This window comes from Ursus arctos, unplaced genomic scaffold (assembly GCF_023065955.2).
Source record: "Ursus arctos isolate Adak ecotype North America unplaced genomic scaffold, UrsArc2.0 scaffold_11, whole genome shotgun sequence".
Lineage (NCBI taxonomy): Eukaryota > Metazoa > Chordata > Mammalia > Carnivora > Ursidae > Ursus > Ursus arctos.
This window is the reverse complement of record NW_026622775.1, coordinates 4,705,332-4,732,216: the sequence shown is the minus strand read 5'-3', so window position 1 is coordinate 4,732,216 and position 26,885 is coordinate 4,705,332. Positions and strand designations below refer to the sequence as shown.

Below are 26,885 nucleotides of genomic sequence, written 5' to 3'. Positions count from 1 at the left end.
TCCCCTGTCTTCTGTATTTCTCGTAACCTTCAAGTTCCATTTAGAAGTTTGATTAGGTTCTGGTTCAATTTTTAGGAATAATCTCTTATGAAGATATAGTATACTCCCTTCTTCATTATATCAAGAGGCAGGTAATGTTCTTTTGATCAGTCGGTCAAGTGGTATTGGCCTGATTCTCTGCAACCTTTCCTGCAACACCTTTGTTTCCATGGAGAATTGTTGCCTATAATGACTTTTTCACTGGGGCCTTGACAGTTTTGGGGCTGGGGAAATGTTCAGAAATGTGCTTTAGGAAACATAATCTGACAAAAGTATGTAGGATGGAATAAAGTGAGGGAAGACCTGGAGAGACTTGTAGACTGTTTTGTTTTCCAGGAATAAGGATATTGGCAACAAACATGGAAAGATCAATTCAAGGGATTTTGTGGAGAGTGAAATCTCTGGGACTTGGCAATCGATTCCATTTGCCAAATCCGACATAACACTGACCTTTTAGAGTTGAAGGAGTAGTGGTGTGTTTAACAAAAACAGGAAGGTCAGGGGTCATGAGTGGCTTGCAGTAGAAATTGAGAAGTTTGGTTTGAGAATGATGAGTTTGCGCTGATGATGGCATATCTTGGCTTAGACATCTGGTGAGCAGTTGGGAATGCGGTACTGCAGGCTGGAAAAGAATTGAGGACATAAGTCAGGTAATAATTAAAGCCTTGAGGGTACATTTGATAGCTGATGAAGGGAGTAAAGTGAAAAGACAAAAGGTTTAGACACAAATTTGGGCAATCATGACATATTTGAGTTTTGTCAACCCTTCCTCCCCAAAGCTCTGGTTTATTTAGTTTTAGTTTAACCCAGGGTGACTCCTTTCCAGGGCCCCAAAGACTGGCTCAGCAGTTTCCCTTCTCATAGCTCAGCTTTCTTCTTCCTAAGGGAAAGAAATGCCCCCAAGACCAATATGTATTTCAACTCATGTTACTTTATTTTTCCTAAAACCAGACTGTAAAAATATGACTTCTACTCTGCTACCTCCCTTCTCTTTCTTCAAATCCAATTTTCTTTCTTTGCTATGGCCAACCTATTATTAAACAAGTTTGATGGATGTAGTCAGGAGAAGATAGGACCTTAAAGTGAGGGAATAGAGGGCGAAAGCAACTTTTCTTCCCTTTGAGTTTTGGGGAGGGTGAATGGATGTGTTTGGGGAGCAAGGGGAAGAACCCAAGGGAATTGCATTGGTTGAAAAGACAATGAGAGCAATGATACATAGCAGGCAAGGTTGGGGAGGAGGCATGCGTGCATAGGTACGATATTACCTTCGCTCCACAGAGAGAGGAGATGAAGCTACAGAAGAATCCGGAGATGGAGAGCACAGTAGTTGTACAAAGCTTATGTTAAAAGCTTTTGATCTTTTTAGTCATCAGCTGAGAGTGAGAGAAACTGGGCTTCTAATTTATATGGGAAGCTTGAGAATCATAGACAAGACCTGAGATTCAGCCTCTCCTGGTCTCCTTTGACAGTTGACTGATTTTTATTCCTTCTCCATATCTCCTTAGACTCAAAGAGATATCTGTCCTTATCCCTGTGTTGTGCTCAGTTGCCCTTCACAAAACTGCATTGCTTTATAAAATACTACGAATGAAGCAAAGAATCGAACTGACCTGCAAACCAGGCTTTCCCGAGTAGCCTGGGCAAAATTGGGTTGGGATAGTATAATAGGAAGCACGCTGAAATAAATTATTGTAAATTAAACCCCAAGTTTAAAGATGGGTGTACCTCTGAATACGTTTGAATTCTACTGAGGAGGGTAAGAGTATTGTACCATAGCTTACACCATTAGCTATAAAATCACAGGGGCTACTGTGGGCATTTAGAGAGCAAGTTGATACTTTCTTTCAACAAAAGGAATGTTTGGGATTCCAAGTCTTTCACCATGGAGTTCATTTTATTTGACCTCTTAAAAATAGGTAAAAAAAAAAAAAAAAAAGTTAAAAAAAGTTTAGCGGTCACTTAAGACATTTGGATATAGGGGATGAGGCTAGAGAGAGGGGAGCCCTGGGTTTTGATTGTCAGGAGCAGTAACTTCGCTGTGTTTAATTTGTATTGTGTTAGAAAAGAAAGCCAGAGGGAGCTTTCCCGATTCCTGCTGTTTTATAAGCCCTTAACTCCATTGAGCTACATCAGTCTTACTTTTGAGAGTCCTTTTTAAGTGTTTGCTGTTTCTAAATTTTCTTTTAGTGCTAGACCCCACTAATTGTTTCCTTATGGCAGCTGCTTATGATTTAAGACTGATCGTGGGCACATATAGACCCTCGTTCAGGGCTTGAACTGACATCACAAAAAAACTTAAAAGTTACGATCTCACCACAGAAAATGCCCAGAAAAGAATAGCTGTAAAAATTAGTTTTGCAATAAGTAGGGCTGGTTTTGATATGTGAAATTTCTGTTTATACCTACCCCCTTTTCTGCTGGGTCTCTTTTAATCTTCAATGCAGAATGAAAGGTGTAAAGTCTGAAGCTATAAATCTGTTTATAGCTATAATTCCCTTCCCTGGCTTAGCAGAGTTTGACACTGTAATAAACACGGTTCTTCTGCAGCAACATTGAATCTGGTTCTTGTATAATTCTTCATATGTTGGTGCTTTGAACACCGAGAGTTTTATTGCATTCTTTTCTTTCTGGGTGTTTCAATTCAGCAAAAATTGATTGAGCACCTACTGTATGCTGGAGGCGACTAGGTAGTTCTAGGGCCTAAAATATAGTCTTGGTTAGTCATTAAAGTAATGTGGTTAAAACTACAATGAACTGTTTTTGTCTTGCTTTGGTTTTCTTTTGGTAATAGTTCCTAAATATCGAGGTGAGCTGTATTAAACCTTTGTATTCTCCAAACATTTTCAACCATATGCCTGACATTTCTTACCACGTGGACTCTTGATTTTAGGAAATCAGTATGTTTACCTTCTTTGCCCTCAGGTCAAATATCTGAGAAAAAAATTTATTTTATGTTTATCGTAATTAAAATATTAAAAACATTAACTGTGTACTTAATAATCACTACCATTGGTCAGTCAGACATTCCACAAATTGTTTCATGGACAGTGTTTTATGTTAGCCAAATAATAAGCATTGTTTTCCCCATTTTACAGATGAAGAAACTGGGGCTTAAAGAGTTTAATTAACCTACCAGAATTCACACAAGTGATCACAGCCAGCATTTCAGTCTGACTGTGTTTGACTCCGAAGCTTGAGCTCTTAACCACCAAGACACTTGATGTACTTTATTTTGAAATAATTTCTCCAAATTATACTTTCGCTTTTTTAAGTTTCCAAAAGATTGTATTCATTTATTTGAGAAAGAGAGAGTGAAAGAGAGAGAGCATGAGCAGGGGGAGGGGCAGAGGGAGAAGCAGCCTCCCTACTGAGCAAGGAGCCCAATGTGGGGCTCAATCCCGGGACTCTGGGATCATGATCTGAGCCGAAGGGAGACGCTTAGGGGACTGAGCCAGACAGGTGCCCCTAAACTTTTGCTTTTTATTTTTATTTTTTTTTCTGAAGCATTTAAAAAGAAATTATATGCAAGCACGTGCACGTGCACGCGTGCGCGCGCACACACACACACACACACAGATCTATACTTACATATAGGACCTCCTACATTTTCATGTCAGGTTTACTCTTTTCCTTCCTTCCTTCCTTCCTTCCTTCCTTCCTTCCTTCCTTTCTTCCTTCCTAACTTCCTTCCTTCCTTCCTTGAAAATCTTTTATTAGTGCACCATAGCTCTACTTCATTTATTTTAACTGCACAGTGTGGGTAGATAATACTTTATTTGCCATACCCCTACTGATAGACATTTAGGTTATTTACAATTTTGTGGTATAATTCTTTTTTTTTTAATGTTCAGTTAGCCAGCATACAGTTCATAATTAGTTTCTGATGTAGTGTTCAACAATTCATTAATTGCATATAACACCCTGTGCTCATCACCACACGTGCCCTCTTTAATACCCATCACCAGGTTACTCCATCCCCCAACCCACCTCCTTTCTGTCACCCTCAGTTTGGTTCCCAGAATCCAGAGTCTCTCATGGTTTGTCTCCCTCTCTGATTTCTTCCCATTCAGTTTTCCCTCCCTTCCCCTGTGGTCCTCTGTGCTATTCCTTCTGTTCAACATATGAGTGAAACCATATGATAATTGTCTTTCTCTGCTTGACTTATTTCAGTTAGCATAATCCTCTCTAGTTCTGTCCATGTCAATGCAAATGGTGGGTATTCATCCTTTCTGATGACTGAGTAATATTCCATTGTATATATGAACCACATCTTCTTTATCCATTTGTCTGTTGAAGGGCATCTCAGCTCCTTCCACAGTTTGGCTATTGTGGACAATGCTGCTATGAACATTGGGGAGCATGTGCTCCTTTTCACTATGTCATGTCAGGTTTTCCATAAAAAGTTTAAAATTTACACATTACCTGTTGAAGTTATTTGTAAAGTTAAAAGTCTATGAAACAGAAAAAAGTGATTTTGGGAAGAAATGTCCCTAAAAATATGTATTATGTTAGTAAAGCTAAAAAACTACATATTAGAGTTCAAGGTTTTAAGTATATACTTGGAAGAACACATGTTCACATTTTAGTTAGAAATGAGCCTAAGCTAAATGCATATACAAAACACTTTACTCAGAAGTATGGTAGATTTATTGACATGAAAATAGCAAGGGTCCTTATTTTTTTCCATTGTTAATACTATTTGCAGTATGATTTTGTGAGTTTCAGATACCTGCTAAAAACTACCAAATTCAATTTATTCATGAAGGTATGGCTTTAGAACATTCATCTCATTGGCATAATGGTCAGAAAGTAGGCAGAAATCGTACCATCTGTAGAATTGAGGCTTTTATCCTACTTGAACAAGGGGAAATGGGATATTCCCTGTTTCCTTCCTCAGTAGGAGACTGTGAACATTGATAAGGTAATGTTTGCAAGAATGCCTGAGAACAGCCAATGCGGTAGACTTTGTCTTCCTTATCCTTAAAAAAAAATTGGGGAAATTATAGCTTTTAAATATAGTAAGCCCATGTTCAGCTTACAGTATAAAAAGCAGATGAAGAAACGTAATAAAGGTGTACTTTATTAATAAGTTAACACAGAGGAAGGATGGCTGCGCAATATGGCCGCCATATGTCATCTGTGCTCCTTTTACCCAACAGCGATGATAGAGAATTTTCTCTTTTTCTCAACTACTTCTGATTGGGCCAGCCAAGGCCGCCAACAGTCAGTTTGGATTTGAATACCCCTAAAACTAGATTTAAAATTCTATGTGGTTCATTTGGCTCTGGAGCTCCTGTGTTCATCAGAGTTGAAGCAGTGTAGGTCAACCATTTTCTACTAATGCACTACATTATGAACTTTCAAATGAATCACCATGTTGGTGATCTGTCAGTGGCTCTCATGTCTATTCCATTAACTGGTCTTGTTGGTTCTATCTCAGAAATGTCTTTTGAATCTAGAACTTTTCCTTTGCTCCCACGATCATCTGTCCCCTGGACCAAAGCAACAACTTCCTAAGAAGGATAACATTCCATGCTCTCAGAGTCCCACAGAGCACACTTGATCTTACCACTCCCTTGTTAAATTGATAACAGAATTCAGCCCAGGGACTTGGGTATTATTAGCCAACCTTCTCAAATCTCTTTCCCAAATCTTACTATTCCCCATTTCCACTCCCTACACCACATATGTTCTTACTCCCCTGAACTCCTTGTCTTTTCTGATAGCATGATGTTCTTTCACACTTATGCATGTTCTCCCCTTCTGCCTGAACTGCTTCACCACTGCCCAGTCCCCTTTATCTCTGGCCAACTTTCAAGAGCCAGTTCCAATATCATCTTTGGAGCTCCAGTTCTCCCACTTACTTTTCTCTCTGTACTGCCACAGCACAGCATTCATTCCACTGATTACAATTACGGTTACATAACCTTCCTCCAGACTCAGGGCACATTGACTGGCTGGTAGTTGGCCGTAAAAGCTTAGAAAATGAAACTTGCTGGTCTTCATAATTCTATGGTAATGAAAAGATGAATCAGAGAAAGGTTGTTATATTTCAAAAATGAAAATGATCTAGACTTTTCTGGGATAAAAATCATAATTCCATTCTTATTCCAGCAGCTCTGACTGCCAAGAATGTCCAGGGTTTGCTCTTTTTCCTTTTTTTTTTTTAACTTCCAGCAGAATTTAATTTCATTTTCATGATTGCCATCTTTAAAAAAATCATTCCCCCTTTAGCTTTTGCCATTCAAAGTAGGCAACATTTACAGTTCTAGTGAATGAAAGTTCTTAATTGGGATATCCAGGCTCCATGAATATGTGTCTTTTCCAGCTATATTTTGATTACTTTTATGCAGAATGAAATCCAACATTTTACTGAATCTCAATTATTGCTCCTCTCATTCATAATGCTTTTACTTTGGTTTTATAATTTAATGGAAATAGGTAATAGAGCATGGAAAAAGATCTAAAATCTTAGCTACTTCGATAGAAATAGACTTGGGGAGACTGAAATTGGTTTAGGCCAAGATCCACATTAAAGGCTTGGTATAAACAGAAGAATTGTTGCCATAAATTCTGAATTTGAAATCATTTGAAGAGGGGCTAATTTGAAGTTTGCCATTGCTATTTATAAATACTTTGGTAGTAAATTAATAACACTCTAACAATACTCTAAAAGAAATGTTCGAACTACTGAGTAAGAACACTAATAATAAAAGCTTTGTTAGCACTTTTAAAATTTATGTAATTAGGGCTAATAAGATAAAACTAGAAATAACCATTTCAAATATTCTTATTTATTTATTTAAATGGACATGATAAAAGATCTGACTCCAACCTATTGGGCCAGACCAGAAGGACAAGAATCCTAAAAGAAGCCTTACATAAAGAGTCATAAATAATGACTCACTATTCCCTTATTTATGACCACTAATTTTACCATATTTACTTACCATTGACCTCAACCTTGTTTTAGCAATAAAGTTGTATTTTCAAATAGTTACCAATGAGTCACTGGTACTGATACCTGAATAATAAATATGTCCACTAACTATTAAATTGTTAACTTGGTGCAGTTGGAAGCAACAAAATGCCATGGTAAAATACACTGTAATTCAAATATTCATTAATTTTAATTGTTGCCTATCCTTTAGTTAATATCAATCTAGAGACAAAAATAGCTTAAACAGTGACTCAGCTTTAATTTTAAAAGTTAATGATCGAAGAAACCTTTCTTTCATTTGTAATATTTTGACCTAAAAGAAAACCATGGCTCCCAAATTTTGAAATACTATCTGTGTTCACTAAGGTCATCCACGTTTTTCTTCAAATTCAATCCATATTTGCAGTGAAGAGGATCCAATTCAGAAAGAAGAGTGGGATTTCAGTCAGAGCAGAAGAAAACACCTGCCATTAATCCCAAGAGCACAAGTGGGGTCTGGAGTGTCCGAAGCAGCCGCCACAGCTGTGAATGGAGGTTGACCTCTGCTTCGGGTCTGTCTTGAGCTGGCAGGTGCCAGGACGCCATCCTGTCTGCTCAGAAACATCCCCTTTTGAAGCAGCAGTATTTTATTCCTCAATTGTGAATGCAAATTTTTATGTGTTCGTGTATTAAGGAGCCTTGCTTATGGCAAGCTGTCTAAAGAGGTCTAGTTTTCATATGTGGCTTTGGCATTAGTTATTGGACTTTGGGGAAAAAAAGTCATTTCTGCTCCCCACTGTAAAATTGTTTTAGAAAAGCCTTGACCTCAAACATGCCATATAACCTAATAAAGTGCCATTAGAGGACTGGTACAATGAGAGGCTTGGCCTCTGAAATCTCACCAGCAAAAACAAACTAAACTTTGAAGAGAAGATGCTTTTGGAGGGAAAGGGGTGGAGGAATGGATGGGGCTCCATAGTGACTGTAAGTAACTTTATAGTAGCTGTGTTTCTAGGGGAGTTTTTCTTAATGCTAGTATTGAGAAGTGTTTAACTGTGGCACTAGACTATTAAGCTTTCCCAAAACAGACCATTCAAGTTTTCTAAATCAGCTTCTCCTACCATATCTTCCACCAGTGCCTAGAACATTGCCAAACTCTTTATAGGCATTTGACAAATGTATATAAAAATCAAAATAGACTTAAATAACATGCTAGTTAAGATTTTATTTATTTATTCATGAGAGACAGAGATAAGAGGCAGAGGGAGAAGCAGACTCCCCATGGAGCAGGGAACCCGATGTGGGATGTGATCCCAGGACCCTGGGATCATGACCTGAGCTGAAGGCAGACGCTTCACCAACTGAGCCACCGAGGTGCCCCAAATAACATGCTATTTAAATCAAGACTAGAATCTCCATTGTATTTCTTAAACTTGATGGTAGGTATCCTTTCACTCGTTTTGGGGGTTTCCTTTGTCCCACCAAAAATAAAGCCCTACTTGTAGCGCATTAGAGAACATTTTATGTGTGTTAAAAATGACCAAATAAATTCATTGAACTTAATTTTACAGAGGCAGACACACAGTCTATACCAATTACTCACTACTTGATTCACTGAAAACATTAATAAAATATTAAACTTTAACTGAAAACATAAAGAAAATAATTTCCTTGATTTCTCTTTGTTTTAATGGCAAAATTATTTTTGATATAAGAGAACAAGGATTTGTTTAGTTGATTCCATTATCTTAGCTCTCCCCACCCCCAACCCTCCACAATTATTCTTTCTCTTATTTTGAACTTAAGATCTTGGGATCACTACCCAGGATACTGGGAAATGTAATTGGGAGGCATTTCAGAAGGCATCTGTTGAAGGAAGGCACACAGTAGTCATTCTTTATGAGAATCTAGTTCTAGAGCTGTGTCCCAACACTTATCATCCTAACTTAGTCACACAGACTAGGTTAAAGTCCTAGCTAACTCACTTGCAAGAGACCTAACCTTGATAATCTTTGAGTTTTATTTTTGGCATCTATAAAAGGAATATCATAATACTGTCTTCATTGGATTGGGACAAGGTTAAATACAATAACAGGTGAAAGTTCTTTGTTGATGGTAAAATATATAAACTACAAGACATGATATTATTGTTATTATTAAGTTCATGATAACCTCACAGCTGTTACCAGAAGTGTCACAAGTGAGAGTAGGAATTTAGTATAGTTCCTCTGTAGTGGATACTTAACAGGAGATATTTGAGTAGACAGAGTATTCCCACATTTCCACCTGAAGTGACATTGCAAGGACTTAGGAAGGAGTACTTTGCCAGAACCTTGGCTGGGCTTCTAGTCTAGACTTAACACTTGTCTCCCAGCCCTGCTAAAGGTGAAACTGAGAGATTGAAGGTAACTCTGACATGTTCTAATTCCTCAAGTAGGCTGAACCCTGAAACATGATTTCATCTTTAAGAACTAGGGGGGGAAAAAGCATTGATGCCTCTAGAATTAGTATGTCCTGCTGGCATTTTTGTTCAAGATAAAGAAAATCTCAATGTGGCTTAAGAATGGACAGCTGCCCAACAAAGTAGAAAATCCTACAAAGAGCCACATCTATATGGTTATCTGATTTATGACAAAGATAACACTGTACTACAATGGGGGAAAGATTCATTTACAATCAGTGGTATTGGGTTAATTTGATATCCACATAGGAGAAAAAAAGGATCTTGACTTTGACCCCACATCATGCACAAAATCAGTTCCACACACATTCTGGTCTGAGCATAAAAAACAAAGTAATAAAGCCTCTATTTTTTATTTTATCTTTTTATCGTTGATTTTTTTCCTTCAATTTGGCACATGCCATCCTAAACAATATACGTTTAACATACAGTGTTACATTTATTTTAGGTGTACAATATAGTGAGTTGACAATTCTATACATTACTCAGTGCTCATCATGATAAATGTACTTTTAATCCCCATCACCTATTTCACCCATCCCCCCACCAACCACCAACCTCTCCTCTGGCAACCACCAGTTTGTTCTCTATAGTTCAGAGTCTGCTCTTTTGTCTCTTTTTTTCTTTTTTTGTTTTGTTTCTTAAATATTACATATGAGTAAAATCATATGGTATTTGTCTTTCTCTAACATATTTTGCTTAGCATCATACCCTCTAGATCCATCTATGTTATCACAAATGGCAAGATTTCATGTTTTTTATGGCTTGGTGATATTCTATCATATGTATGTATACACTATATCTTTTATTTATTTTAATTTAAAAAGCTTAATTCCAGTGTAATTAACATACAGTGTTATATTAGTTTCAAAAGCTTTTAGCTATTAGAATAAACATAGAAGATTCTCTTTATGACCTTGGAGTAAGGAAAGACTTCTTAAGGGGCATACAAAAAAAGATAAAGAGAAAAAAATGTTAAATGGAGTTTAATTAAAAGTAAGAACTTCCGTTCATCAAAACCCAGTTAAGAGAGTATAAACACAATACACGACGTGGGAGAATATATTTGCAAAAAATAACTGCTAGAAAATTCTTATTCAGAATAATGTAAAGTACTCTCACACCTCTCTCTCGATATGTGTAGATATTATAATATGTAAAGAACTCTAGTAAGTCTAAAGGACAACTCAATAAGAAAAGGGCAAAAGACGTGAATAGACACCTTGTGGGTGAAGATGCAAAATGAACAACACATGCATTAAAAGGAGTTCAGCTAATTAATCATTGGAGAAATACAAACTAAAATAGTGTGAAAATACTACACCTCCCACTAGAATGTCTAAAACAAGAAAGGCTGGAAAATACCAAGTATGAGTGATGATATAGGGGAACTGAAATTCTTGTACACTGGTGATGGGAGTGTAAGTTGTTAGAACCACACTGGAAGACTCTTTGTCATTACCTACTAAAACTGAACCTATTAGGTATTTTCTATAACTAGATTTACACCCAACAGAAATGCATACAGTTTTTAATCTAAAGACATAAACTAGGATATTTATAGCAGCACTATTTTCAGTAGTGAAGACCCAGAAACTCCTAGAAACAATTGGCCATCAACCAAGTAGGATAAACAAATAAATTCTGGTTTATTCATATGATGAAATATCATAAAGCAGTAAAAACAAACGATCTATAGCTACACAAAAAATTATGCATACATTTTGCACATATTGAGCAAAGGAGGTCAGATGCATACTGGTATGATTTCATTTCTGTAAAGTACAAAAACAGACAAACTGTTTTGTCAGAGGTCAGAAATAGTAGTCACTGTTGGTTGAGAGTAATGACAAGAAAATGTCACCACAGGCCCTTCTTGGTTTCCTTAGCTGGGTTCTACTTGCATAGGTATGTTTAGCTTGTGAAAATTTATCCAGCATATTATATACTTATGACATGTGGACTTAGTGCACTTTTCTGTGTGTGTGTGTGTGTGTGTGTGTGTAGTATAACAGTATATATACTACATACTATGGTATAGTACCATATTTTATGGGTATATGGCACATACCATACTATATATACCATTACACTATATATATATAATAGTATATGTATTATACCAGTTTCACATTCTAACCATCTTACAATTATAGTTTAGAACCCAAAATTCCTTGATAAACCTCATTGACAGGTATACCACTTTACCCTTTGCATGAATCTTACATCTAACTAGCTGATCTATTCAAGCTACAATTTTTTAAATTTATTACAAATTGTTTTCTTTCTTTTTCTTTTTTTTAGGGCCCTCCTGGTCCAAAAGGTGATAAGGTAAGACAATGTATAGCAGAAGCAAATTACGTTAGTGGAAATCTGTTGATGCGATCTATGCTATGTGATATTTCGGTCTTTGTAATGAGCACCACACGCAGACTTTATGCTAAAACTATCTATCATCTCATCTTCCTACTCTACAGGGAGAACAAGGTGATCAGGGACCTCGGGTAAGTTGTATTCTTCCAATCCTGGGCAGAAAATTGGCTTTCAGCTCCAAACTTATTGAATTAAAGTGGCCCTGGCTTTATAACTGCCTTTGTGTCATGGTTTAGTAAGAGCTGGCAAAAAATACCATCCCACTTATAAGTGAAATAGCCTTAATAATAATTAATGGGTATCTCCTGTAGCATTGCTTTAACTTGAGACCTGTACATAGGACACTGTACAATAATTCGCCCTACTGATGAAGGACCAGAATCACTACTAAAAAGTCAATAATAACCACCATTCCAATGGCTATTGGGTCCTTCAGATTTGCACGCATCGTTTTGCAGTATAGAGGCCATTCGGATTTCTGTTGAATTTGGCCTTTTTCTGCAGTTAAACTTTATGTGCTATTGCATAAATATATTATATTATAGATGAAAATATTAATGCATTTTATATTTTTTATTCTTCATCATAAACCTGAATAATACTTATTTGAATTTCTTATTTTTTATAGATTTTTAAGCAGATAAAAGGTGTAATATAATTTAGCATTCCAGGGAGGAGGGTCATTCTTTTATTCTTCTCAAATGTGGCTCTTTTAACCACTATAACACAATGGTGAATGCTTTGTTGTTACCTTGGTAGTGCCAAGTCCTCTGCTTCACATCTGTGCCTTATTACCCAAATGTTCAGACATACTGTTCCAATGATGTAGTGGCTCCGCTCAGACATACCTCTCAATTTTCTCATGTCACTATGCACAAAAGCGAGTATTTGGTTGAAGAGTCATTTTTTACAGTGGAAAAGCACACTTAAAACTTTCAGGTTGAAAACAGAAACTGTAGTATTTTTGTAAAATGCATGGTGTATAGTTAATTATTGAATTCACTTATACTGCAGTAGGGGTTTTATTGCAAAAGATGCAGTTGATGCAAACCTGAAAAATTTGTAGTTTTATCTCTGCATGTTTATTAAGCTAGATAAAAGGTATGCTCTGATTTGTTTTCCTTTCCATTCTTCAGCCATTTCTTTATATAAAAATAATGACCATGCCTCAGAGCATTTCGTTTCTCATGGCAGTTATTCTAGCTGATGACTAACTTCAAGCTAAAAGCTCATGTTAATGGTCAAGGAGATTAAACATCATGATATCTGTCATGGATGTGAATGGAATAAAATTCTCATAACCTTAAATGATTAGAGTATAGCCACTTGCTCTGTATGTGGTGATTATTTCACATGGCATGTCTCCATGTATTGAGTATCATTTCTTTCTACACGAAATATCAAAATCACTCAACTTGCCCTTTCCAGGTTAAGGGGGAAACTGTTTCCATTCTGAGAAATCTTCTTTTGGCAAAGGAAGTGAAGGGGTGGTTCACAGCTTAGCTGTCATCAGTATGCATGCAGTCCTCATTTTCAAAAAGGTGTGTTGGCTTTCATCGTTCCAAAAAGTGATGATTGATTATAAAGCCAGGCCAAATTTTCAGGATGAAACCTGAAACCATGTGCAATTCACCTGGTTTCATGTTGCATTACAAACTAAGACTTGGACCAGGTTCCTTGCAAGTTTGGCCAAAGTTCATGAACTACTTTGACGAACCCAGACTGCCTTCCATACAGATTTCAGCCAGTTTTCACACTGACTGAGGCCAAGTTTCACACGATTCAGGGCCCATTTAGCATTTCAGGTGGAAAGTGGCAAAAATTGATCCCATTTTCCCCAGGATTTTGCTTTTTGTTGAAGGAATTTGGATTGATTTTATCATGCAGGGTGAATCTTCACGGGTGAAAATCTAAAATGTCCTGGGAAGTATATGTGAAGAAAAGAGAACCCACCAAATTGCCTGTCTTTTCTCAGATTCCTAATTTAGAAACAAGGCAGGTCACATGTAGCGCTCTCTGAAAAATAAACCTTACTTTCTAGTAAGAAAGTATTAGGTACTTATTAGGAAATTTATCATATCCAGATAGTAAAATGAAGGGTTTATATTTCCAGAGAAATCAAAAGTAAGTTAAAACTGGAAAAGTCTTCAGTTTTAATGAGAATTCACTTTACTCACATCATCTGTAGGCACAGTATTCCAGCTAATGCTCATGGAGACTCTCTTTTCTAAAATGTAGATCTTTGTACTTGAATACCCTGCCCATTTTTATCCTATCATAGTTTTTTAATTCGACTTTTTACCATTTGTTTCAAGTAACTTATTTCTTTCCATAATTAGCAATATGACCCTCCATCATTTCAGTTCTTTGTTAGCTCACCTATTGTTACAGGATTTCCACTGTTTCCTTAAATATGGGCTCCATTTTTTTTTCTTTTTGGCTTCCCAAGTGTCAAACAGGAATATATTAAGCCATATTATGTGATTCAAAGCAGGAAAGTATTGAAGATAATATAGACATTAAGAAGGTGAAACTATTTTGAAACACTTGTACATATATTTAGCAATATGCATTGAACTTCTGTTATCTTCAAGATACCATGCTTAATACTACAGAAACTATAAATGGATCCACTTTCTCTCTCCTCTACTACCACCAAACTCAACCTACTATCATTTCATCTTCTTGACTACTGTGGCAGCCTTCCAAGTAATCTTGCTTCACTCTTTACCCTGTATAATCCATTTTTTACACAGCAGCCAGAGAGATCATTTTATATTGTAAATCAGATCATGTTACTCCTTGTTTTAAACCTTAAGATGAAATCCAAACCACTTTTCTTGGCCTTAATGAACCTTCAAGATCTGGCCCTTGCCTAACTCTCTAACCTCATGTCACACCACTCTTCTCTTCCCCTCACTGTGCTCTAGCCACATAGTCCTCTATGTGTACTTCAAACACATCATACTGGTTCCTAACTGGATAATTTTCTATTTGCTGTCTTCTGGTGATTGGGTTCTTCTTATGACTGAGATTTCATCTCAAATACCTCCTTGGGGAGAACTTCCCCAACTATGCAATCTAAATCTGAGATTCTCCTATTTTGTGTATTTATTTACTTGCTTGTTATCTGTAAAACATGCTCTACCATTTACATAAACTCTATGAGAGCAAGGGTTTGGTCTATCTTGTTCATACCACCATCAGCTAGAACAATTAGGACTCAATAAATAATTGTTGAATGTTAAAATAAAATATCATTACATCATTACTGCCCTCAAGTTGCTAATAATCTCATGGGTGCCTGAATAAGAAAACTATGTGGTCGTGTTAAATGCCTTAAATAACAATACCAAGAGATGCTAGATAAGTGAACATTCTTCCATTTTAAATAATCATTGGACACTGTGGAAGTGGTGACACCTGAGCTAGGACTTGATAAATGGATAATCTTTAGAAAAGAAGAGGAAGACATTACACATTCCAGAAAGAAGAAATAATACAAACAGTATTATACAAGTGGGAAATGGCGGGATTCATTTAAGGGCAATAATATTTTTTATTTGCAAGGATATAAGTTAAATATAGAAAAATTACATCATATAGGCTGAAATTTTTATTGAAGTTGTATTATGGAGCATTTTGAATGTTTAAGTGTGATAGGCAGAAGGGAGACATTGAAGATTTTTTAGTACATTATGTTTTGATGTATATTACCACTAGATTCTTTGGTATTATTACCAAATGTTCTTTATGAAAATCTACTTGATGATAGTATTTCATATGGAGTGGAATTGGAAGAGACTTGAAAGGAGACCAGAAACTGTCAGTCACCCTGGACAAGGTCATAAGAACCTGGTCTATAAGGATAATGACCAGTACTCAGTGGAGAAGTGAGTAGAGAGGATTGGCTGGCTCAGTCTGAAACATTGGGTATCTTTGGAGGTAAGGGCCCACACTCAGCAGAGAGTTCAGTGTCAGAATGAGAAGCTCAGCATTGAGGAGGGACTATGTTGGTGAGCCAAAGAAGAAATTTCAAAGGAGTCACCAAAATATGGGAGAGATCTCCATGTTTTTGATGGGGCCTGCCATATGACTTTATTTTTCTCATATAATGAGAAGTTTGGAGAAGGTAGTTATGGTACGATTATATAATCCAATGATATAACTGTGACGTTTCTGTGAATCTCTTGGCCTTTTCTTTATGATTGTAAGAAGACTGCTTCAAGTCCAACCATCACATCTGTATCAGCAGGGAGAATCAAGGGAGAGGAGTCTGTATCAAGAAAACAAAAATTTTCTCATGAATTTCATAGTAGACTTCAGCTCACGTCTCATTAGCCAGACTGTGCCACGTAGTTATTTCACAGCTGGAAATGAACCAAAGAGATTGGGGTTGAAAGGAAAGTTGGGTCATCTTGTAACCAAATCAATGTGATTTCCCTCCTTGGTAAGTTACAGGTAGCAACTACACCAAGTGGAGTTGTCACATAAAGGAAACTTTATTTGCAGCAAATAAGGAGATCACAAGGAATAACTTCCAAAGCTATGACTCCCTGAGCAGGGGTGAGTGGGTTCCTTTTATTTAGGGTTGGGTTGAATATTCAGAAAGGAGAGATTTGCCATCACATTTAAAGGCGGGCATAAGGTGGCACAGGCGTACTGGGAAAACATGACTTTACATGCATTGTACATTATATTAATGAAGCTTATGCTCCTCCTTGGGAAGAGACATTAACACTATACAGAGGCAGAGGTAACTATTGGACAAGGGGAAGGGGCTATGGGAATCCTCTAAGAGTTAGTATAAATTGGATGGGATCTTGGACTCATTATCTCTCCAAGGCCTTGCTTGAATGCAGGGCCTTGCCTGTTCATATGCTGGAACCATATCAGTTGACCTTGAGTCTAGGCTTCTGTGGAGACTGCTAGTGGATCTGTTAGTGCGGTCTGAAAAGACACAATAGCTGATTAGGGGGAAATAGTTCTCTGAAAAACAAGCTTTAAACTTTCTGCTAGTTTCAACTTCATTAACCCTATGGGAATGGTTTCAATCTCACCGATAGGATTTGCCACAAGTGCCAAGCAAAAACTCAGAGAGGGAAAACCAGGGATGACACTAGTAGACGAGAAATTAGTAAGAAAGAGTCTTTAAGTAGAGGGTGGGAGGTGAATTCAATCCATATTGGATTTACATTCAAGAGCTGTGATCATTGGTGACTTGTGGCCAGGGTCAAGTTAAAAAAAAAATGCAGTCAGGGAATGAAATAGGAAGATACTGAGGTGAAAATTCAGCACAAATCTTTTATTGCATGTAGGGGCTGATGTTGAGAAAGGGCATAAGGATAGGGCTGAAGTTTCTGGCTTGATAAATTGGTCAGAAGACAGTCGGAAGTATAAATAAGTTAAATTTCTGTCGTGTTGGATTTGTGATCTGGATGGTTGGATTTGTGATCTGGATGAATTATTTCACTGGAATAACATAGCAAACTATTGGAAGCGTGAGACTGGGAATCTGAGATGGTATCATAACAGTTCCATAGCTGGACTGTCCCAGAGTGAAAATTCAAATTGTGGAAGTGGAAAAATGGTGCATGAAAGAGCGAAGTGACAATCACTTTAGAAATATCCACCTTTAGGGAGTGGGACAAAGAAGAGAAGTCAGAAAAGAGAGTGAGCATTTATTCAAAGGCAAAACCAGGACACTACAAAATTTGAACACTAAAGGAGGAACTACTTAAAAAAAAAAAAGGTGGCAAACAAAATGCTCTTAATAAAAGGAAAGCCATAGGGGTGAGTTCTATAAAAAGCCTATGGTTTTAATGTTCTGGTGTCATGAGCTATTAAGGGAGTAGATTTTGTTAAGCAGTGGAAGTCAGTTTGCAAGAAGTTATAAGGTAAACGGGAGGAAAGTTGACTATCTTTGAATACTGTTGATGGCATATGTCTTAATGCAGAAGAAAGTGGGCTAACTTTTTTGGCATGAGCTTTCTGTCAGTGTACATTGAACCAATTTTGAGCTTACAATTTTATGTTTGAGGTAGCAACCATAAATATCGTTTGGTTTTATTCTACAAGACACTGAGCGTTAAATTTCCACAGATGAATGCATCCTGACGTTAGAATTGCACTTTCTTCCTTGTTTCCTGGGGGGATGTCGTCATAGATTTGCCAGTAATCTTCAGTGCATTTGTGCAAATGTCTGTACTTTAGCAGTTAGGCCTTTGGGCTGTATGGTGGGGATGGTGCTTTTTCTGTGATGTCAGTCACCAAGCCTGCACTCCATTTCATCCTCATAAGTTTGTGTTACAGAGTTCTGAGGCTATGACTGTACCCTGTATTCAAGCAGAGGTTGGAGACCTGCTGTCAGAGAGTTGTAGGGGCATTTCTAGGCCTAGCAAACATTGGACCAGGAAGTAACACCTCACACATCATAATTATAATTACTGAGTCTTACAACTTGCCGAACGTCTTCCTGTATAAGTTGCACATATCATCTCCAAGCCTTACTGCAGTTCAGCAAGATAGAATATGGGGAAGAAAAGTAGGAAAATTGCATGCAGTGGGGTGAGATGAATATATCCACATGGGCTGGGATCAGACTGGACTGGGACCAAATTCTAACTCTACCACCAAATTCTAACTCTGCCATACCTATGGGTATGGCAGGGATCAAATAAAATAATGTATGAAAAAATCTATAACAAGTCCTTGACAGATCATAGCTGACCATTTTCTCCATATTGCATATGAAGAATCTGGGGTGAAGTAACTTGCCCAAGTTTACATAATTTGTGATGGTAAGAAAATGGACTCACACCCAGCTCTCTCAGCCCTTAGTTTGTACCTTTCGCAGTGGGTCAGGCTGCTCCCCTATCAACAAGATAGTTGTTACAATCATCAACCTCAATCTAAAACAACAGGGATGACAAAAATGCCTATGGCTCAAATAATAACACCAATAATAATGATAAGCAATTTTATTGATCTCTTAAAATACACTAGCCATTCTATGAAGACATACCTTATTTCAACAATCCTATGAAATAGTTGCTTTCATTATTTCCACTTAACAGATGAAGAAACCAAGATTTAGAAAGTTTAAATATTTTGTCCACAATAACAGAGCCAGGATTTGAGGCTAGGTACTTCCAGGTTACATTTTCCATATATTTTCTCATTTATCCTCAAAAGTAACTCTGTGAGTTAGTAGCATAAATAATAATATGACCGTTTTTAAAAGATTTATTTATTTATTTTAGAGAGAGAGTGAGAGTGGGGGCAGAGGCAGAGAGAAAGGGAGAGAGAGAATCTCACACAGACACCCCGCTGAATGCGGAGCCCTACTCGAGGCTTGATCTCATCGCCTATGAGATCACAACCTGAGCTGAAAGCAAGAGTCGAACACTTAACTGACTAAGCCACCCAGACACCCCATAATATGACCTTTTTTTTTTTTCTGATGAGGATTGAGCTCAAGCAGGTTAAATGACTTCTACAAATCCTTGTACATGCATCTACCGAAAGACAATGCTAGGGGTCAAACCCAGATTTCAAGTTCTGCTCTCTTTCCATGATAGCAAACTACCTTCAGGTGTCCGGTAAGACCTTTTCAACTTTAAAGTTCCATGCCTCTGTGAATAAGAGTGAAAAATCTGGGGAACACAAGTGCAAATAGGAGTACCTTTTTCTTTGCAATCGTGATAGGCTCAGTCGTTACAATTCATGCACTGTTGACCCTCCAGAAAACAAATGAGTGAGTGCCCCATAGTCATACCCAGGAACCTCATGTCACAGGAGGGGACAGGGAACTGCTGGTCCCCATCCAAGGGACATCAGAATACCCAGTTACCTTACTGTAATACAATTTTTCTTTTCAACTTGATGGCACCAATTTGAAAATTATAGTATAATATCAAGATCCCAGTATATTAGCTATTTTTTAGTGATTTTTTTCTCTAGGATAGATAACCAGATGAATAAAGTCTGTTTTCTGCTCTTCACAATGCTATGTTTATGTGTTCTACAAGGTATTTTGATTCTGCTTTTATTCTGAGCCTCTTTGCAAAAGATTGCTTTATATTTCTTCATCATAGAACCTGAATGTCAAGTGTAAAAGACTCAAGACTTTCAAGGCTTTTCCTATTGTTGTTTGCACCCATTACTACTACTACCATTGCTCTTCAAAAAGGACTTCTTGTTTGCCCAGTTCTTAAGGGCCTCTGTCCTTGTCATGAACCACAGCCCTGGGAATCACAATGGTACTCGAGGCTTTGATGTTAATGGCTCATATTTCTTTTCCCTATCTTAGTGACTTAAAAACATATTTTTAAAAATAAGCAAAACTGTTTTAATGTTTAATACTGTCTTTTTAAATTAGGGTACTATGTTGCTATGAAATTGTGGCAAGTTTATCAATCAAACTTAGGCAATAAAATGAACAAACATCATGAAGTTATCTTTTGACTATACATTAATCTCCTAATCAGTTGGCTACCATCACCTTGCCAAATAACACAGAGGCCTGATAAGTAAAAGATTTAGTGGTTATTGGTCTTAACATCATCAGCCAACAGCTGGTTTTAAATGAGTCCTGGGCTCTCACAGTTTCAGTAAGCCACCCAGGAGCTCCGTTTAACTATTTTCATAAAATTCTTTCTCTTCCCCGTGTATTCAAGTAAATTTTCATAACAGCTGGGACTACGCAAAACTGATAGCATCTTAAAAACATCTTCGGCAAGACAGATTAAGTTCCAGAAAAAGAAAGCATTTAGAAGTTTATTTTATTATCTTAACCTTTGTTGACTTGAATGATTAAACAGATTCTTTGGCTCTGCTAAAACATTTAGGCCTGGATATTAATTTGATGTCCTTATTTACTTAACCCTTGCCTTTCTCTTCAGCCCTAATGAATACACTCCTCATTTGGTACTGAATGTATTGCCTGTGAAAAGGGAAGGGATATAACACAATGGAAAGAAATAAATTGTGAGAAAATTATTTTAATGCTTTCCAGATTCAGCAGAAGTTGGCATGGAAACAGCAAGCTCGTTAAGATTTGCAAACGTTCGTGTTGTATTTTTTATAATCAGAGTTCTCTTTTGAGTGTTCTCTGTCATACTCTGAACCACTAAGAACTCGGATTGAATTAAACCTAGGAACATTTGTAAATGTGTCCTGATGTGGGTCAATTTTAAAAAGTAAGTTATTTTTGCAAACAATTGTTGATATGTAGAGAATATTTCCCTTGGAATTCAGTGTTGCAAATTATATCTCAGTTATTGGTTGTACGGCTGAGCTCATCAAATAAGAAAAAGAAAACACTTTAGGTCTTGTATATTTTTGTCTAATGTAAAAAATTATATAAGTAAACCTATAAATATAGTAATCCAGTAGGGTAAATTTTATACAAAATATTTGGAAGTAAAAGTGAGCAATTTGCAAACCCTTATATTAAAACAACAACAAAGTAGTGGAAAGCTTGAGATTTGAGCCTTTAACTGAAAATTCTGTTAATGACCACGGGTGTATTAAAATTAACTAAAAATCCATCCTAAACATACCCTCTGACAAGGAATTCTGGAAAATGATTCCAACCAGTTTAAATAGCCATTGGGTTTTCTTTCAATGTTTTTAATGTAGTGACCTTCACAATAAAATAATTATTCATTCCATTTTATGAAGTAAAGGAAAGATTTAATTTGTCCCCAGTCTTGTACTCATTGCTTAAATAAACTGCAGTAGTTTCCTTTTACTTTTGTACATGATTTATTTATACATGATTTGTTGAAAGGATATATACTTTTCAACCTTTTCAGGCCAATGTACACCATTTCACATTTTTCTTAAAAATGAATGGAATGAACGTTTTCAGATGGAAAAGGATACATGCATATATATTTAATATTATTCCATTTATATTTTTGTTTGAATTTTTATAAGTGCTTACAGGTATTTTCTAAATAATTTAAAGAATTCCTTGATACATTCATGATCTTCTATCAAATACAAAACTATACATATTTTATTCTTTTTTATTGTGAATTTAAGCAAGTAAATTTTCACATGAATTCAGATATAAGAGTCTTATGTTTATTAATCCATATAGTATGAAGCTGTGGTTTGCATTAATGCCTGTCACTGAAGCATATAATAAAATGTGGAGGGAAAGATCGATTTGGGGTTGGTGATTTTCAATGTTAGATAAGGAAGAGAAAGTAAGCCTTTAGGTAAATATATTAAAATTTGTATTTGAATGGACAAAACCTGAACTTACTGTAGTTGGTAATACCTAGAATAATGAGCATATTTCAAGTAGGAAATACAGAAAATTAAAAGCAATTTACACTAACAAAATCCAAAACAATTCCCCCCATTTTTTTTCATCACTTCTAAATGCGGCAACAAAAATGTTAATGAAGTGGATTCACCAACTAGAAGTCAAGAAAGTATGAGACAGCAGGTTTTTAATGGAGCATCAGGATTTGCAGAAGGGACTAGAATACAGGACTATATTTTTGATTCTTCCCTTCAGAATAGGTGGAATAATGGCTTATGCATTGACAGATCATGTTTAGGGAAAGCAGTTCCTGTAGGTCTGAATGAGATGGGTCTCTGGAAAGTCATTTAGTGCCAGACAGCAGCGCCCTTTCATAAGCATACCTGCCTTAATGTGTCCGGCAGCTTCTGGTAACAGACATAGCCTGTAAATCACAAGTGGCAAACAGGACTGGCTTTGTCGAAAAATAATGTCAGTTGCAAAGTCCTACTTCAAATGCAGTTCTATAGTGACTTTAGAGGGAGGCAGGAAGCTTTGATTTTCATCTCTTAGAAGCCAGTTAAATTTTGTTTGAAAAATGTTGATATTCAGAGAAGTCTTTACTGATCACTAGTTTTTTAATATTTTGCACAAATACACTTCTGAATGATTTAACATACACACAAATAATAAAAACAGCAGTCATAAGAATAAAAATAATAACAATAGTAATAATGTAACATTGTTGTTTTCATAGTTCCATATACCAAGAAAATAGGTAGTTTTATCATGCTTTATCAGTTTGTGAGTCTAGCATGAGTCTGTTAATAAAGGAACCTTAGTGGTGGAAAAGGTGGTATCAAAACCCTCTAATGTAGTGTTCAAAACATCAGAGAACTGGGCGCCTGGGTGGCACAGCGGTTAAGCGTCTGCCTTTGGCTCAGGGCGAGATCCCGGCGTTATGGGATCGAGCCCCACATCAGGCTCCTCCTCTATGAGCCTGCTTCTTCCTCTCCCACTCCCCCTGCTTGTGTTCCCTCTCTCGCTGGCTGTCTCTGTCTCTGTCGAATAAATAAATAAATTCTTAAAAAAAAAAAAAATCAAAGAACTAGTAACATTTGTTCCAAGACAAGAACTTTAGTTAGCGACAGGCCTGAAAGAACTCATTAGAATTAAGAGCGAAGATCGGGAAATGATGATGGGGGAGCAAGAGGAGAGAGAAATTGGTGTGGCACAGTGTCAGTGCTGTTAAGGCTTGAAGCCCGTGTGATGTGATATGAAATAGAGAAACTAACCATAACCTTAGGAAGTACAGGGCATCAACAGGTGGTAATTCCTGCCTTGTTCCCATGTCTTCATATCAGCCTGAACATTCTGAGTTTATTGGCAGGTGAGAAAAAAGACTGAATGAGATACTACCAATTTTTTATTAAGATAACATTTTGTTGTTGTTTTAATTTCTTTATTCCTTGGGCCTTTCATCAAGCTTATTTTCAGAAGCTGAGTTAATCTGTTAAAATTGTGGCCCGACCTCAGTGTCTCACCTAAGTCTTGAGCCTATTGTGGCTTAAAGGAGGTCATCATCTTGTGAGATTTTCAGGAGGGCTGAAGGGAAATTCTTCTGCTGGTAAGTTAGCAAGTACGGAATGAGGGGTGTGACTCATGGAGACATGCCCAGAGCACACCAGAGAATCTTCTAAAACATGCCTGATTCTAAGTTGCGTAGGCTGTGTTACTTTGTCTTTTTCAAAGGCTTAGAAGTTGTTTCTCATATTAAGAATTACCAAACACTTACCTTTTACACAGCCAATCGATTAAAAGATTACACTGTGTATCACTGTACATAGGTGTTTGTACATATATCAATTTTCATTAAGGAATTATTCTGTTTATAGAGATATCTTATATACATATATAGCATGTGTGAGTATTTACTTAAAATTGCAGCTGCCTATACTATCTTTATGAAACAGTTCCTCATGAGTATAGATTGTTACTCACATATACAAGATCTAGATACATTCAAATGTGGACCTACTTTTGTTTATTCTCTAATTCCCATTAAGAAAAGATAGGCAATGGCCAACACATGAAAAGATGCTCAACATCACTAATCCTCAAGGAAATGCAAATCAAAACCACAATGACATAATCACCCCACACCAGTCAGAATGGCTAGTTTCAAAAAGACAAGAAATAATAGGTATCGACAAGGATCCGGACAGAAGGGAACCCTCGTGCACTGTTGGTGGGAATGTAAATTGGTGCAACCACTGGAAAACAGTGTGGAGGTTCCTCAAAAAATTAAAAATAAGAATACCAGATGATTCAGTAATTCTACTACTGGGTATTTACCCAAAGAAAATGAAAACACTAATTCAAAAAGATACATGCACCCCTCTGCTTATTGCAGCATTATTTACAGTAGCCAAGATATGGAAGCAACTTAAGTGTCCATCAATAGAAGAATGGATAAAGAAGATGTGCAAATATACATATATACACAATGTGCATATATATATATATATACACACAATGTACATGTATTACTCAGCCAAAAGGAAGAGTGAAATCTTGCCATTTGTGACAACATGGATAGACCTAGAGGGTCTTATGTTAAGTGAAATAAGCCAGAAAAAAAAATATCATATGATTATGCTTATATGTGGAATCTAAAAAACAAAACAAAGGAACAAACAAACAGCAACAAAAACAAGCAGACTCTTAAATACAGAGAACAAACAGATGGTTGCCAGAGGGGAGGGGCCGGGGGTTGGGGGGGTTGGGCAAAATAGATACGGAGGATTAAGAGGTACAGACTTCCAATTATAAAATAAATAAGTCACGGAGATAAAAAGTACAGCATAGAGAGTATAGGCAAAGTATTGTAGGAAGAAAGAAAGAAAAGAAAGAAGAAAGAAAGAAAGAAAGAAAGAAAGAAAGAAAGAAAGAAAGAAAGAAAGAAAAGAAAGAAGAAAGAAGAAAGAAAGAAAGAAAGAAAGAAAGAGAAAGAGAGAAAGAAAGAAAGAAAGAAAGAAAGAAAGAAAGAAAGAAAGAAAGAAAGAAAGAAAGAAAGAAAAAAGAGAAAAGGAAGGAAGGAAGGTCAAACATTCAAAGCAATCTGTGAAGTTTTATTGGATTAAATTGAATATCTTCCTTAACTCCTTTTTAAAAATTACCTTTCTATTCAGTGTAGCATTGCAGAATTGTTTAAAGAGAATAAAAATTAACTCTTAATAATTTAATGCTTAGTTTTTCTTCCTGCATGTCTTAGCCTGCAAGGAAAACTGTCCTCAGTGTTCCTTTACAAAGTAAGAAGAAAACCATCATGACGACAGTTCTTGACTAGCACATCAAAAATTGGCTTTGATGTTGTAGTGGAGTCTACTGATTAAGCTTAAGCTTTTTTGCTTAATACCAATTAATTAATTATTTGACAAATACTTGCCTTGACTTGAATATCAGAGAAAAGTTTGAGACCTAGCTCAGAACCTAGCAGCATTTTCTTAGCTATCTCACTTCCTTATATTTCTTAGTAGTTGAGGAAGTCATAAGGTTCTAGAATGTCAGCATCAGAATTTCCTTTTATGGATATAAACTTTTTGATAGGAAAGGGACTCAAATATATTATTTGCATTTAATGTAAGTTAAAGCTGCACCTTGTAATTTTTCAGTCCTGATTCTTCCTTACTCTTGATTTATTTTTTATCCCACTGAACTGTTCTTTGAGAAAGTAAACATTGGAAAGATTGTAAATCATTAGTATAGTTTGATCAGGTGTTTTGAAAATCGGAAACTATTTTGTCTTTATTAGTATAGCTGTTATCCATCATATGGTAAAAAGCTGCTAGCTACAAATTAACCATTGTTATTGATTTTTTAAACATTTCCTTGATATTATGTCTTTATTGTTTAAAGTCTTTATAATCTACATAACAGTATATTTTGATGATGAAAACAATAGTAAGGAATATTTTACCTTTTAATTATATGTTATCCTTTCACTGCCAAGTAGATAACTATTCTATTTAAATTGAAAACTTCACCCCTACACTCACCACTTTCATTTTCTGGTATAGATAAACACACATTATTTTGATTTTGACAAAGTGAAGTTTCTAAAGAATCTTCAGTGTTGGGAAATTTTAGATTATAACCTTATAAAGCCATTTTTTAATAAAGCCATTTGTGTTGTCTTTTTTTGCTTAGTACAAAATTACTTTTCAGTCTTGCAAACTTTTGTTTAGTAGTCTTTCACAATTATTCAATAATATTATAAAAGGAAATTAATTTTGAAGAGTTACAGGAAGAGGGAAATATCTGGAGATCTATTAGACGTTTCAGATTTGTTCAGAAAATTAATGTAGAGATTTACAACTTCACCCTTCATTTTACACTTTGAGGCAGAAAAGTCAAACAAAATCGAAATAGAGAAAGCGTGCTATGTCACCAGCACAATGTCGAACGTTAATGCTGTAACTCTATACTGGTCTGTAGTATTACTTCCACTTTGGAGCCCTGTCTTTCTAATAAAATGTGTCAGAGAAGAATGCAAAGTTTGAGTCATGGTATCTACCCTGAATTTTATACAGTAACTGTTATAATAACTCAAGATTTTTAGAATGTGTCAAATGAAATGGCATGTGCCAACAGGGTTGTAGTTTGAGAAACTGTCACAATTTATACGGGATTTCTTTTTAAGGTAGCGAGTAACACCATTGGTTGTAGCGGGGAAGGAATTCAATGTCTTTATTTTTCCTTATTTTTGAAATATATACACTATTTTGTGCGACTTCCCTCTATGTTTTGAAGTAATAATTCTCATGAGGTAGATG

General features: G+C 36.3%; 1 protein-coding gene across 1 annotated transcript in view; it reads left to right on the top strand.

Annotated features, from left to right (window-relative positions):
- Positions 1-26,885, top strand: part of COL25A1 (collagen type XXV alpha 1 chain) — a 426,836-nt gene that overhangs the window by 277,563 nt on the left and 122,388 nt on the right. The window contains 2 exon segments of the mRNA XM_057310227.1: positions 11,724-11,750; positions 11,897-11,923. Coding sequence (XP_057166210.1) covers positions 11,724-11,750; positions 11,897-11,923 — 54 coding nt within the window.